This window comes from Molothrus ater, chromosome 3 (assembly GCF_012460135.2).
Source record: "Molothrus ater isolate BHLD 08-10-18 breed brown headed cowbird chromosome 3, BPBGC_Mater_1.1, whole genome shotgun sequence".
Lineage (NCBI taxonomy): Eukaryota > Metazoa > Chordata > Aves > Passeriformes > Icteridae > Molothrus > Molothrus ater.
In genome coordinates, this window is record NC_050480.2 from 70,489,763 (window position 1) to 70,505,083 (window position 15,321).

General features: G+C 42.1%; 1 protein-coding gene across 1 annotated transcript in view; it reads right to left on the reverse strand.

The window, feature by feature from the left end:
• Positions 1-15,321, reverse strand: part of LOC118685121 (protein eva-1 homolog C-like) — a 204,692-nt gene that overhangs the window by 103,323 nt on the left and 86,048 nt on the right. Inside the window, exon 5 of the mRNA XM_036380534.2 lies at positions 3,075-3,218. Coding sequence (XP_036236427.1) covers positions 3,075-3,218 — 144 coding nt within the window. The remainder of the gene's footprint in view (positions 1-3,074; positions 3,219-15,321) is intronic.

Below are 15,321 nucleotides of genomic sequence, written 5' to 3' on the forward strand. Positions count from 1 at the left end.
AGCTTTTAACCCCTTTTTGGAGAATGAGAACTTTACAGAACATTGACCTTTCCTAGAAGATAGAGTAGAAGATGAAGAAAGAAATGGGCCAGTGTGAGAGAGGTCTGGGCGAGCGAGAGATAGTAGAAGAATAGAGAAGAAGTGGAAAGAGATGATGGAGTGGCTTTTGCTGGACTCTTTTTGTACAGCTATAGACAGACCCATGTTCCTTGTGATACAGAAACTGCATTCTAGGGGGAGGCAATAGCCTCAGAACCAAGAGGGTTCAGTGTTGATGCCCCTCGGCCCCAGAGGGTGAAAATATGGAGGGGACAGGTGTCCCAAAAGAGAGATAGACAGACCCATGTTCCTTGTGATACAGAGACTGCTCAGTGTTGATGCCCCTCGGCCCCAGAGGGTGAAAAAATATAAGAAAGACAAGTGTCCCAAAAGAGAGATTGTGAGGACAGGTGTCCCAAAGGAGAGACTGTGCCTTTTTTAGATCAGGACAGAGCATCCTTAAAAGACAACCTTAGAAGCAGTTCTGGTCCGTGTTCAGTAGTGAGAGCACTGGACATGAAAAAGAAGAAGTCACGATGACAGATGTTCTCCGGGCAGTGCCACGAGTGACACAGAAACACACGAGGCTTCAGCTGTGTTTCCAAGAGAAGCCCATGGCACAAGAAAGACTCCTCTCCTCTTGATGAACTGAAGATTGATTGTCTAAAAAGTGGTGCTAGACTGAGAGTTAGTGATTTGAAGAACCAAATGTATTGTGTTAGAAATTTAGTGGGGGGAGGAGGAAATGCACTTGTGAAGTTTTCATTTTCCCTGTGTGTGTGCTCCTTTTTATCTGTAGTTGTAGAGTAGTTAATGAAGTTCTAGTTCTTTTTCCCTAAGTAAGAGCCTGCTTTACTTATTCCTGGTCACATCTCACAGCAGAAACCAGAGAGAAAGTATCTTCATGGGGGCACTGGCATTGTGCCAGTGTCAAACCATGACATGGGGTCACTTACTTGAAGCAGCAGCAAAAAGCATTGAAGTGATGCTTGGAGAAACCCATTTGTACACCCATCACATTTCCCAAGTATGCCAGGGTCACTGCATCTTTCACAGATCTCCAGACAACAACAGCAAGAGACAACATGTTTCCAAGTGCAAGAGGTGGGAAACAGGGATATGTATTGAGATACAGGCAACAGGGAAGTGCAGTCATGCCCATTTATCCCAGCCTGTCCCCTTTCACTCCCTCAGTTTTGGTGAAAGTAGGAGAGCACTATGCCAGGAGCCATAATGTGTACAGCTTTAAGGAAACCTGAAACAAAGACAGCCAGCAGGAGGTTTTCTACACTGATATCATTCTCTAGGTCATGAGAATACCAAAATGTTTGGTTTTATCATTTCTTCTAAAAGAATTCCAGGACTTAGTTCTGTCTGGCACAAGCACATGAAACTGGAATTTGATTTCTTGTTTATTTCATTTTCACATGTTGAAGGACTTTGCTATTTGAGGCGAGAAATATGTGTCTGTTGATCACAAAATCCAGTTCAGAGACATGTCTGAGATCATGGTTTTGAAAAGGAGCCATGGCCACCTTCAAAGGATGAGGCAGATTTTACTCACAGAAAAGCAAAACATGCCATTTTGTGCTCTCAAGTGTGACTCATTTCCTGATGCAGTTAGGCTTGGACTAGAGAGTTAAGGTCAGATTAAGAGATCATTAGTGCTTTTTATAGTGGACTTTGAGACCAGGACCACAATTCTAGAATAAGGCCCTGGAGGCCTTTGAAGGAGAAATCCTCTTGGAAATACATCATGGGGCTCTGTTTGTTTTCCCTGGATTTTTGAGGGATGGAGCTCCTGTTTTGACTTCTACATTGCCTTTGTTTCTGTCAAATCCCCATGAGGATAAGCTTCTCCCCAGCCTTTTTATGAGAAAAGTGATATTAAAACATCACCTTCCTGACTAGAAATCTCATAGGGCTTTGCAAGGATAGCTTTGCTACTTCTTGCTGCATCACTTCAAGCAAAACCCAAACTTCCTGCCAAATGAAACAACAGCCAGACAAGCTGAGAGCCTGATGCTCCTACATCAATGTCTCTGCTCCTCAGGGTGCTGCACAGCCACCATGCTGTAGCCACTACACAAAATGTTACAGTGACTGCATCTCAAATGCTTTCTGTCACACTCAGCGTGCTGCAGTTACACACAGAGTGACCCACAGACCCTTTGCTGTCTTAGGGCACAGACAGCTTCTCTTTCACTACATGAGCCACTGTCTGCTCAGCACATTCAGTACAGCACCAAAATTTGCACTTCCAGATGGATACAGAAAGGAACACTGAGAGAGAGAGACTGAGCTGATCCTAGTGACAACTATGTAAGCAAAACCCTGAAGGAAATATTTTAAGATATGTCAGCTACAAATGACCAAAATGTCATCACAGTATGAAGACAGATGTTGTTTTTTATACTACAGAGCTCAGACAGGAACAATTTTTCCTCTGTTGCAAAATAAGATGACTAGTCAGGTAACAGCAGAGTGTCTGCTCAATGTTATGACCTAAGCTCCCAACTGAGAGCAAACTGTTTATTTTTTGTTTAATAATAGTATTTTGTTAAAAAAATTGTTGCAATGTTTACCTGAGGATTTTGGGAGTGATTTTCTACTAACGCAGTGAATGAGTATGGTTTAGTAATCACCTGATTCTATGGTACAAAATGAAATAAATGCAGAATAAAGTAATAAGGATCCTACTGATAACCACAGCTTTGCTGCAGGATGCCAACATTCAGTGTGTAAATGTCCACTGAGCAGATTGACTTCACTGCCAGATCTTCCTGCCTTGAAGAAGCAGATGAATGGGTTAATAAATATAATTTCCACATTTTTTGCTTTTTCTATAGAGCCAATGAGTACAAAAAGTGACAGAATTAAACTACTCTGGTGATCCAAAGCTTTTCCTTGTCAACCAAATATGAATCACCAGGAGCCAACTGGAAGTTCAACAACTTTTTGCATCTCTTATTCTCCACACACCACTGCTCAACAAACATAGAGCCCAGTGAGAGTTAGAGAATTTTGTAACTTACCACAGGTGTAGATGACATTAAGATGCTTTTGGATGCCTGGGTAACAAGGATCTCCAAATTCATAGGTGCTGGCATATATGCTGCAGCTTCTTTTCCCATGACAACGCTTGATCATGAGCTGCAGAGCAGTAGCTGACTGACACTCTAAAAGGGAAAAACAATACCTATCTGTGAATATTTGTCCATTCACAACAGAAATTGCCTAAAAATAATTTACCAGTTGCAGACTGTGAGAGTACATACAAGATTTCCATGTTTAAAAGTCTTTATGTTTACATGAGAAAGTGCATCTGACTCTAACACACCTCTAATAAATTGAAAGAATATTGAATAATCACACATCCATACAAAGAAGGCTGAGAATAAAAGATGTTTCATCTTTGTAACAACCACAAGAGGTGTCTCAAATCCCCCTCTCTGACCCCTCTTGAATACAAAGGTGATCAGTGTCTCTGCTCTTTGATGTTACATTTCTAAATCTAATGAAAATTAGTATGAGGTGTAATAATTATAACATTATCATCTACCATGTAAGCAGAAATATTGTTTTAATCACATTCATTCTATGCAAGTAGAAACATTTTTCATATTAGAAATTTAGAATATGGGAAGTTCCAAAATTGTTTTCCCATATATTTTTCTCTACCAGGTGGTTTTGCCTGTTTTCTTACCTAGGGTGAGAACAATTTGCACAGATAAAGTCCTGAGCTTTAAGGTGCAAGACTGACAGTTTGCTTTCACTGTCTAGCCAGAACCAAGATGAGGGGGAAACTTGCAAGGAGACATTTCTTCAACATCAAATCATTGCTAAAAGGAACAGGACAGCTACAGAGAATGGAATACAAACTGCTTTTGGTCACTAATTAGGAGGAAGGGAAATTAAAAATGGACCTCAAAAGGTACTGAATGCTAGAACCAGCATAAAAATAAAAGCCATGAGAGACACGGGAAAGCCACTGAAAACCAAGCCTACAGGGTAACATGCCTTTTTTCTCAAATCAAAGGCAGCATTTTATTTCACATGCTGCAAATGACAAAAGAAGAAGGCTCTATGTGAACATTTTCATACTGAATGACCCAAACTTCCTTAGGGGATTTCTGATCCAATGAGTGTCAGAGGTTTCAGTGGAAACATCTGGCATGCAGCAATCCTGATTCATTGTCTTTTTGCAAATGTCCAACTAGAGAAACTCAGCAAATCTAAATGCTGCAGAGGATTTCTTGGAGGGTGCCTATTCTTTTTATTTGTTATTGTTCTCACACATAATAGAGAACATCCCACAGCTGTCTGCTTAGGGGCCTTGCCCTCTGGCACAGGAGCATACTGTATCCATGGGGAATTACATATTGCTGGTCCTGTGAGAGTCCCAACAAGGCTTTTGCATCCAGCATCCCCAGAGATGGGCAGCCTTTGGGACCTTCCTCATTTAGGAATATGTATGCACTAAACTACAGACTCTGCTCTCCACCTTAACAGATCAAATTGACTCTTCAGGTGCCAAAGCTGTAGATTCATCAGACTGAAAATGCTTCTAGGAGTTTTATTTGTCATACACTCTCACACTAACATTCACAGCTTTTTTAGCCTTCACTAGTCATGTCCTGGTATTGACGGCCTCCTTCCTCCCAAGCAGTTCTGAACAGGCCATGGTCTCCACCCAAACTGACATTATCAGCAGCATCTGTATCAGGAAACCAAAGAGGGCTAAATTATGGACACACCTTTACCCCCTATGTTTAAGTGATACCCTATACCTCAGAATGATCTTGCCAGCTAGCATTACTCCAAACAGGTAATACAGCCTGAGATATAACAGGGCTAGTGCTAATAGTCAATTTGCAGAAGGCCCCCACTGTATTTTTGGGGCTTTGAACGACTTGGTCTAGTGGCAGGTGCTCCTGCCCATGGTAGGGGGATTGGAACAAGATAATCTTTAAGAACCCTTCCAACTCAAACCATTCCAGAATTCTATGAGCTTCTGGACTGCCTGGGAGAGTTATCTCGGCCAAGACAAGAAGCCATGGACCATGCTGCAGTTTCACAGTACAGATCTACTTCCAGTACCTGTGACACTGATACTACTCAATTACCAGTACACATATAACCCCAGACACCCAAGTTCTTTGGGCACAAACCAGGCCACCATAGTCACAAACACCCTTAGTGAAGTCCTCAACTCTCCAACTCCCAGGCTGCTCCAGCTCAAGCTGCACCAGCCACAATGAGCAGAAGAGTAGAAGGAGCTCTCTATGCTTCAATTACAGCTGAAGATGAAAGTCCCTCACATAGAAAATAGGGCATCAAGATTGTAAAAGGCTCTTTGACATGGACTTTTTGCAAACCATAGCATGAAAAAATATATTTGGGGAAAACATCACCTGCTGGGACTGCAGCACATAAACCATCCCATAATTTAGCTGAAAGCAATATCTGGATCCTATCCACTCCAACCTCCTGCCCAAAGAACAGCCAGCTTTGATGTTACATCAGGTTGCTCAGGAATTCGCCCAGGCAAGTTTTGAAAATCTCCACAGAGAAATATTTCCCAAACTCCTTGGACACTTGATCCGGGGCTAAGCCCCTCTCCAGGTGAATAATTTTTTCATTGTGTATAATCAGGTTTCTATTGGTGCAACTCATGTTCATTGCTTTTGGTGTTCAACTGCTGTTTCCTTCTGTGTGTTCCCAAAAAGAATCTTCTGTAGAACCACCTATTCCTTAGTAAAAAACAGAAATAATATCCCACCCAAAGCTTTCTCGTCTGAAAACTGAACAACCCTGTATCCCTCAGTATTCCCCCATATGCTATATGCTCCAAGCCCCTGACAGGTTGGTGGAGCTCCATTGGACTTGCTCCTGTTTTCCAACATCTCTTCTTACCTGGAGAACCCCAAACCAGACACTTCAGTGTTCTAGTTAAGCTGTAACAAGTCCTGCCCAATTTGGTACCACCTACAAACCCTGTCCCAGGTCATTACTGAAGATTTCAAGCAATCTCTGACTGCTTTTTTAAGTGGCTGCCAGTGTGACTTCAATATAGCACAGTGGAGGTTTCTTGTAGTGCTCCATTTCCTTGGCTCTTGCTGCAAACAGACACAATTTAGGAATGTCTTACTGTTTTCCCTCACCTCCAGACCCAATGAACACCAGAATCTGGTGAATGCAGAAGTGGCAGAAAGTCATCTGAGGTATCCATGTTACAAGATCCAGCTAAACTCTACTGGAGCAACAGTGTCCCACATGGTAAATTCAAATACTCTTCCCATTTTCCCCATGGAAAGACCTGAGCCATTCTCATGGAAACAGTCATATTTTTCTAGCCCTGAAAAAACAGAAATGCAGTCTAGGCACAAATTCTGACCAAGTGTTCACTTCAAAGACTTCCTTTTGCTCACAACAGGGAATTTTCCCTGGTTTTGCCTCCATACAATTTCTATGCAAAAGTGCCTAGTACATTCCCATAAGGGCCAGGGCAAGCAGCTTTCAGTGTTTTGAGGGAGGACTACACCAACGCTGAAATTAGCTTTGTCTCCCATCTTGAATTTCTTTGTCTGTCAGCACGTTCATCTTCCACATAACATATTGAACTGGAAAATGTAAGAGCAGCAATCACAACCTCCAAATGGGACCATTTTCCATACACACTTCAAAGGGTTTCTGACAAGGAGTTCATTTAGCTGCTTGCCAAAATGTCGTATTCAAGCATCTTTATTCCCTCACTAATGGGCACTGAAGATGTCAATAGTACATCTGAGAGGTGGCTGAATGATAGATGAGACTACAGCACCTTCATAAATCACAGTCACCACCATGGCATTTGGAGCTCTAGAAGGGACAACATGGTATTTTCTTTTACCCCTGTGTCTTGGGCTTATAAAAACAGTGAATTCAATCTTGTTAGATGTTATGAAGTGCACATAGGTAATTTAAGTTCCAAATGTAGATAAATCCTTGGGGAGATCATTGCAGTGAAAGCTCCAATTATATTAATACCTCTTCAGAAGGTGATTTTAGGTCAGAAATCTTCACCTCCAGGTGCCCATCCTCAGAGCTCAGACAGGCAAGAAAACAGAGGGGTTTTATCCATAAATCATGCATTTATCCTGCCAAAAAGATGCGGGGAAGCCAAGCCCAGCAATGTGGTGCAGCAGAGTTGGGCTGTGGTCCCCTTCAGTGGGTCAAATTCATTTTTTCCAGGTCTTCAGAAGTGGGAGACTAGACATGGCACTTATTGTACCAGATGTCATGCTCAGTCAGGACAGTTGGATTAGATGATCTTAAGGTCTTTTCCAACCTTAATGATTTTATATTCCACAATCTCCTTTCTTCTGCTGCTTGTTTGCTTGCTAAATGCAAATTCCAAATGTTTTATGAAATACCACCCTGGCACCAGTAACAAACAAGTGACTCCATGTGTCAGAGATGTGGGAAGGATGCTCACAAACGCCAACACCGTATCACTAAGTCTGAGGTAAGCACTGCTAAGCAGAGCCAGGCCCCTGTCGAGAACCTCCTAAAGCCAAAAAAGCTCAAATCCCATGATACAGCAATAAAAACTGCTTTAAGACCTCATAGATGATAGAGAGCCCTCTAGGAGAGGTTGGGCCAGAGTTACCCTTGGCTTTCATTAGTCTTGGATTGCTTGAGTACACTGCCAGAGAGCACATACTTATCCTGGCTATGTGAAACTTTCACATGTGAAAGCGTTTAAAAGTATCATCTGTGCTTTTCAAACATGGCATTTTCAGCTAAAACTGGGGCTGTGGGGGAGTGGGATCAGCTCACTTTATTCTCTTTACCTCTGGCCCCAATTTCTAGAAGTTGCACATCCCTCCAGCCTTGCTCCTGGTGCAAGGTGAATTCCCTTTCCCAGGATCACTTCACAAATGCAGACCACTGGCCAGTAGGATTTCACAACCATCTAAGTCCTCGGTGGGTAATTCACCTTACCAGTAATTCACCTTACTTACGCCATCAGCCCAGCCTCTGTCAGGGTAAAAACCCAAACCAGGGCAACAGAGATGATGGAGGATTTTACCAGGCTCAGCTTGCAGACCATGTTGGCTTTAAAACTGGAATTGGTCTTGGTGATGTAATGTCCATATCATCAAGCTCACCACAATGAATGGATTTTAGTCAGTCTAAGGCTGCTTCCCAGCATGAATATTTCTTTATTCATGGTAAAAAAATAAAATAAAATAAACTGGAGCCAATGCCTATTAATCATATCCTTAATTTTGGTTACTCCCTGTTACTTGTTTTTCTCCAGTAAGGGTGATACATCCAAATCTGAAATCCGAGCCATGCTTTGCTGCTTTGATTGCAAAACCTATCTGGGTTTGAAAGAATGTTTCCAAACTCTTTAATTTTTGCATTTTGGTAACTCTTAAATGCTCTATTGGAGATTGGAGCCTCTTCCAAGGCAGCAGCCATCACAGATGGATTCACAAACAGATTTAAACCCCGAGTTTTGAGAAGGGTGACTAATCCCACAGTGAAGTTGGGCATATTGCAGATGTTCAAGAACATCTGTTTATCTGTTCATGATCAGACTCACCTGTCACAGCCCTGCTGAACCTGCAAAGGTGGGTTCCTGCACAAATGAGACAGGCTGTCCAGAGCAAGTAGGACCACACACAGCTGGTCAGGTGAATCTGTTAGCATGCTGTGAAGCTGCCAGGCAGGAGTTTACCACGGGCTGTCCATGGAGCTGGAGAGGCAGCAGTACATGGAGCTAAACCCAATATTAACATGCACACACTTTAAAAAGAAAGAAAACTGGAGCCTGAGAAAAAACTCCACCCACTCATAAGTGGATGAGTCAGACTCTTGAGTCTGTGAATTTTCAAGAAAAATGGGGCACTCATATTACTTTTTTCAGCCAAGAAAATATAAGACCTTGAGGTGTCAAAAGGACCAAATGGTTGGCCACAATTAAAGACCTCAGAAAGGGGATTACTGCCTTAAAATACTATTTCCAGCAGTACACAGGAAGTAAATGTTTAGGAACTGGAACAGGACTCGTGGTAGCCGATCAAGAGACAAATTCTGTGGGATGCTTTGGCTCAGTGTAAAGGCATCAGGAGCAGACCCAAATCTCAAAATTAAATCATCAGCAGAACCTTAGCTTTCCTTGCTGTCTTTTGAGGAGCAGGTGAAAGGATCAACTTAAGATAAATTTTCCTGTAAGGGATGTAATTTACAAACAATTGACAGCTTGAGGAGGACACTCCTCAAGCAGAGGACAGGATTTTCCCCTAAAACAGCCAGCCTGACTTCCTGCTCGAGAACAAAAGAGGAAAGGTTACTTGCTGGGAGCTATGAATGCGAGAGGACAGAATGAAAGATGGAAGGAGTCAGTTAACTAAGACGAGAGAAATTTCGTTCCTGCAAAGAAAGCTGACAGATGTCTGAATCAGTGTTGTGGTTATCCACTTATCTGCCAAAAGAGAAAGCAAATTTCAATAGAATGGCAGGAAGGACACAAGCAGGAAGTAACTCCAACCTTTCAGGTGAGGCAACTGCCTAAATTCCTTCATGTTTTACCTAGGAGTGACTGCCTCAATCTGAAAAAGAACCTCCTTCATAAGTAGGGGGGAAGGAAGCTCTCCTGGTTTTGGGCAGTTTCTCATCCATTCTAAAGATGTTCCATTAGCTCTGGTTGATACAAACATCAGCTCCTTCACAGAGGGGCAGCTGCTAGAGGTGCCTAAGCCTCAGCTTCAGCCAAAAATTAGCCATCCAGCAGCCTGTGAAGGATGTCTTCACTGAATATCAATGAGCCAGTCTGCACTCTGTGCAGTACATCAAACCCCAGGCATTTTCGACTAAGCCCATACCCATTAAGTTTAATGTTCTCTTTAAAAGCCAGTGCAGAAGACTGTTAATAAAGATGGATTTTGTCCACTTTCTCTCTCATTTAGCAGCCTGGGGAATTAATTTCTTTATCAGTGTAAAGTTGTCAGTTTCAGTTGGGGGCAACTGAAATACAGCGGATTTCTCTTCCCTGCCATGGCACACAAGTCTCAATAGAGAACAAAAGAAGTGAGTTGGGTCTAGATCCACAAGACAAGAGGGAGAAAACCAAACTTTAAATATTTAAGTATCCTTAAGACCAAACAATGTGAAGTTCAGCCAATAGAAACCAAAAACTGCCCTTAAACAAAAAAGGTACAGAAGCAGAAGTGTATTTACATAAACAGAAGAAGCTCAGGAGCAGGAACCCAAAACAATTAAAAGGTGAAGTTCCTTGCTGGCATTTGTAGAATGATAAATGGTCATCATCATATTACAAATAGCAGCAGAGAATTTCACATTGATACAGCTATATATAGAACATATGACTTGCACAATGTCACTGAACAGGCTAGAAAGGAAATCTATATCCAAACATTAGAAGGATATGCAGAGAACGCCAACTTTACATTAAAAAAGTATGTTTTACAGAAAGAGAGAGAAAAATTAGTCACTATACAGTTCATAAAACTTTGGAAACTTCAGCAGTAGGTCAGAAAAGAGAAAATTATCTCAAAAGAAACCTATCACATTTACAGACTGCAACTGAAGGATCGATTACAGATTTAATTACATATCCTATAGTTACATTTAGAAACACTTGGTTTAGTAATGTGAACTTAAATCATCTTATCACCCGTGGATCTGGAACCAGAAATCACATAAAATATACGAGCCCCCAGTTTTGCAGGGAGTGATTCAGAGTTTGTAAAGTTGATCAAATTATTATCATTTCTCGGGTTTAGGGGCTGAAGTGAGAATCCAAGGACAGCTTCAAACGTGGCTCCAAGTCTCAGAGAACAAAAAAGATTTGCTGTGGCAAATCACTTAAACAGTTAAATTTTATTGTTTAATTTGCAGCAGAGTAGATCGTGGGCTGTAAGACATTCAAGAAAAGAAGCAAAGAAGGTAACAGTTTTAGCATCACTCAGAAGATATCAGAATAAAGAGATAGTGCTTTCAATGTATCTACTCTCTGTGAAGTCCTTGAGTTCATTTCTCCTTCCTATTCATTATAGCCCAAAAAAAGTCTTTTATTCAACACGGGGATATTCAACAAGTGCCTAGACCTAGTCTGAAGCAAGGTCTGAACTTCACAAGCTGCAGGACTGGCCCATTTTCTAAAGAGATTACCCAGCTAACACAGCCTGCAAGTCACTTCTTGCCCTTGGTCCCTAAAATAAAGCATGGCATGCCTGCAAACTCCCAGGTTTCACATTACCTTTGTTTCTCAGGCTCTCACTGTGGCAATTTTGCAATATTCTTGAGTGACATCTGAATTAGTTTAAGAGGAACTTTATCAGTTTTGAACAAGTTACACTGGTTTTCATTCAAAGCAACTCCATGGAAACCAACTGAGATGCTACACATTTAAATCTCTTGAACTTTGCCCTTTTATTGTTAGGATTGTATTTTGGGGCTGCTTTTAACTAACAGTTGGGCAATAAGCAACTTTTATAATATCAGCCACTAAAGAAGTTGATATTACTGACACAAATACTTTACTTCTTCAAATACCATCACAGAGCCTGCTAGTGCTATTTCAATTACTAGTTTCAGATTTTTTAATTACAATCACTCTGTGGGGTCATACTCTACTGTAAACAGCATTTCAAAACCAACTCGAACCTTGGTTTAGAGAAAGATCTTGTCCAGACTCACATTTTGAATGTACTTTTTAATTATTTTTTTAAAATAGCTATTGTGTGCATATAAAAACAATTTCATATAAATCATTTTTATGGCTCTATGGAATCCAACAATAGTTGGAGTCTTCTAGAAACAGCTGTAAAGTGATTTTAATTACCTCCTGCTGTTTTGAAACAAAAAGTGAAACACATAAAGTATCTAAAATTGAACAACTTTCTGAAAGCAGGCTTTGTCCCACTTTAACTCAGCATTCTAAATGGGAACTGCATTTCAATTTAAATTTAACAAGGTATGATATGTGAATTAAAAAGCAACTGATATTTATTTAGCCTTCAGATTTGGATACTTATGGGTTTTATTACATACAAACAGATTGGCCTCTAAAAACATGTTCTTAATTATGAGCTATACACATAATAAAGTAGTTTCTGCCCTGAATATAAATGAAGCATACACAGAGTCACACCTACAGCAGGGGTGCTTTGGAAGCCTGGTGTGCTCCATAGAGAGGAATGGCAGGCTCTGAGCCCCCCAGCTGCTGCTCATCCCACAGACCCAGCACTGCAGCTGCTTTAAAGGCCAGACAGGGAAACCAGGATGAAGCACAAGAGTCTTTCAGCCACTTGGATCTGCTGAAGGTCAGCTGTGCTACATAGCATTGTCTGGCCATCACAGATTTCTGTGGATATCCCATTCCTTCCTGCAGTCCCAGCCATCCTCTGCTTCCCCCAGTAGTGTCAGGGGTTGCTACTCCTCATTGTCCAGCTCAACACTTTTAAGCATTTGACTTAAGACTAAGATTAGAGCACAGCCACAACCTTGTCCTGATGGAAACAGGATAGAAAATGGTCATAGATGGTAAAGCAGAAGAGAGCCAGAAATGCACAGCTGGAGGGGCAGCAGTCTCTTAAAGCCAGCTCTTCTGCTGGCAGGAACATGTACCCTGGAATAGAATGGAGTTTTTACTGCATGTAATTCATATTCATTCACATGCTAGATCTGGTCACAGATAAACAAACTAGAACGATCCATTATTTATATGATGTAATAAATATTTATATGAGGACTCTGCTTCAAGTCTTATATACATCTACATTAAGAGAGGGAAATCAAAACAAACTGGGTTGGATCACCTTCTGTCACTGCATTAGAATGAAAAATGCCAGGGAATGAGCACCTAAAGCACGGGCTTATTTGCTGAACTCCTTCCTGTGCTCTTCCATTATCAGATCCCATGAGTCAGAGAGTGCCACTGACCATCTGAGCTTCCTCAGGGATTTGTAAACACATTCATTTTTCCCCTTTACAGGGGCACAGGAGACAACTTGTATGTTAAGTGACAAGGATGTTTCAGTCTCAGCAGCCTCAGATTAATCCACACCCCAGGACCCAGAGCAAGGCTGAGGAGCCAGGGTTCCCACGATCTTGCTGTGACTCCAAAACCAAGCCCAGATTCCTTCTACCCAGGATGAGCCCTTAAATTGCTTTGGGCTTTTTGTATACATGATGGAGAAAGACAGGGTACTTGAGAAGGAGTCCTGGATCCTGTGTCAGAAGTCAGCTGAACACGTCCATCTCACTCCCTGTGGTTCAGGGGGAGAGACACTAAAAATGAATAATGTGAACGAGTCAGGTGTCCTGAACATGAGCAAAGATATTCCTGCACTAAGCAACAAAAAGGTTAATCATTTTACATCAAGATCTTCCTCCTCAGCCTCCTAATTAGATCACTACCTTGCACTCAGACACATGTAGAAAAAGGCCATTTTTTAAATTACTTCTCTCAGAATAAACAAGCCACTTGGAGATGCAGGCAGAGGCAGCTGTAAACAGCAGGAAAAGGGGGCAAAGGGCTCACTTGGCTGAGGGATATTAATGGTTCATTGCTTGTAAATAGCCCTTTCCCCAGAGACCTCTCCATGCTCTGTGTATGCTCACTGCACATGCTGGCAGGAAAGTGGAGGCTTTATTAAGAGAGTTACAAATAAGGTCAAATTCTTTTAGGAGCTTTTCAGAGTTCCCAAGGCATTCAAGGAGGGCTCCAGCTGTTTGCAGGGGTTTCCCATTACGGACAGAGATGCAAGTTTCAGCATGCTTCCAGTTAAAAGAGGATCCTGACAGATTTTCACTTTAACATGACAGCAGTAAGATGGAGTTCTCCACCATAACTTTCTCCTCATACATGCTAAGAACATTCACATAGACATTATACAAAGAGAAAGCCTGTGTCTGGCCTGGCATGGCATGTCAAGGGTGACTTGGGGATCTTTCATCACCCAAAAAGCAGCACAGCAATAGCTGGGTTAAAATGTCTGCAACACCAGGATACCTCAGAAACCAGCTGAGCACCTAATGCAGAATCCAGGAAATTCAGGTAGTATACTTCAACACTTCCATAGGAGTACAAGGCAGAAACAACACAATGAATTGGTTTACCTTACATATGCAATGCTCTATTAGGTCAACTCTCCTGCCCATCTTAGACCTCAGTTCTTTAAAATCCTCACCTGTAGAAGCTGTATATTTCTAAATTCAATACAAAATGTGCATTTTGTCCACAGAAAGAAAAATGGAACCAAATTTTCTGAACTGCTTTTCATTAGGAGAGGAAGAACAGATAATCTTCACTGCTTTTGAGGCAAGTAGGACTTCTTCACTCATCAAGTAGCTCAGGCTGCATGGATAAAAATAATCACTGCAAACTTGTGCAGGTCCTACTTCCAGCAAAATGCCCTTTGCTAAGGTTCAGACTTGACACAAATCATCACACCCATGAAATTCAAACAAAATAAATCTCCCATGTACAGAACATAGCTGGGTTCTGCCTTACAGGAACTGGATGTTGCTGCAAAGTCTGACTCATACAGTCATGTTTGTAAGATCAGCTTGTTGTGAATGTCTGGGATCAAAGTCTGCCACGGAGGAGCCCTCCCCACATTGCAGGGCTGTGGAAACGTGCAGGGAAATGTTCTCCAGCTAGCAGAAGCTTTGATTTATAAATTTTGATGTTTCCACCTGCTCCTGAAGGAATAGAGCTGCCTGCTGGGCTAGGCAGGCCTGTTAGAAGAGCAGTTCTGAAGCAAGCTGGGGGACCCTGAGTGCTGCTCCCACAATCACTCCTGGCAGCTGGGAGCACAACCTGCTCTTGTCCCTGGAGACAGGAATGGGGGGGTTGCAGGGTGCCATGGGGAAGCACAGTGTGAATGTGATTTTTGCTGATTTGGGTTGGAGGAGGATCCTACACCAGTTTCTCCTGTGGGACCAAGAGAAGTGCAAACTACAGCCAGAGCTCACCTTCCCATTCCTGCAGCACTGGAGCTCTGCCCCACTGGGTCAGCTCACACAGGCAGATGAAGGGAAGGCTGTGATAAGCAGAGACTGACTCATGCCAAGGGGATCCCTGAGCTGTAGCTGAGGAAACCTAAACAAACACTCCCAAACATGACTGGGATTTAAGGGCTGGAGCATGGTGAATTGGCAATGACCATCTGCTCACCTCCAATTTTCTTTTAGTTAAGCTCACCCTGCCCCCACAATTCGCTCAGGATTTCATCATTCAAGGAAACATCAACAGCCATAGTC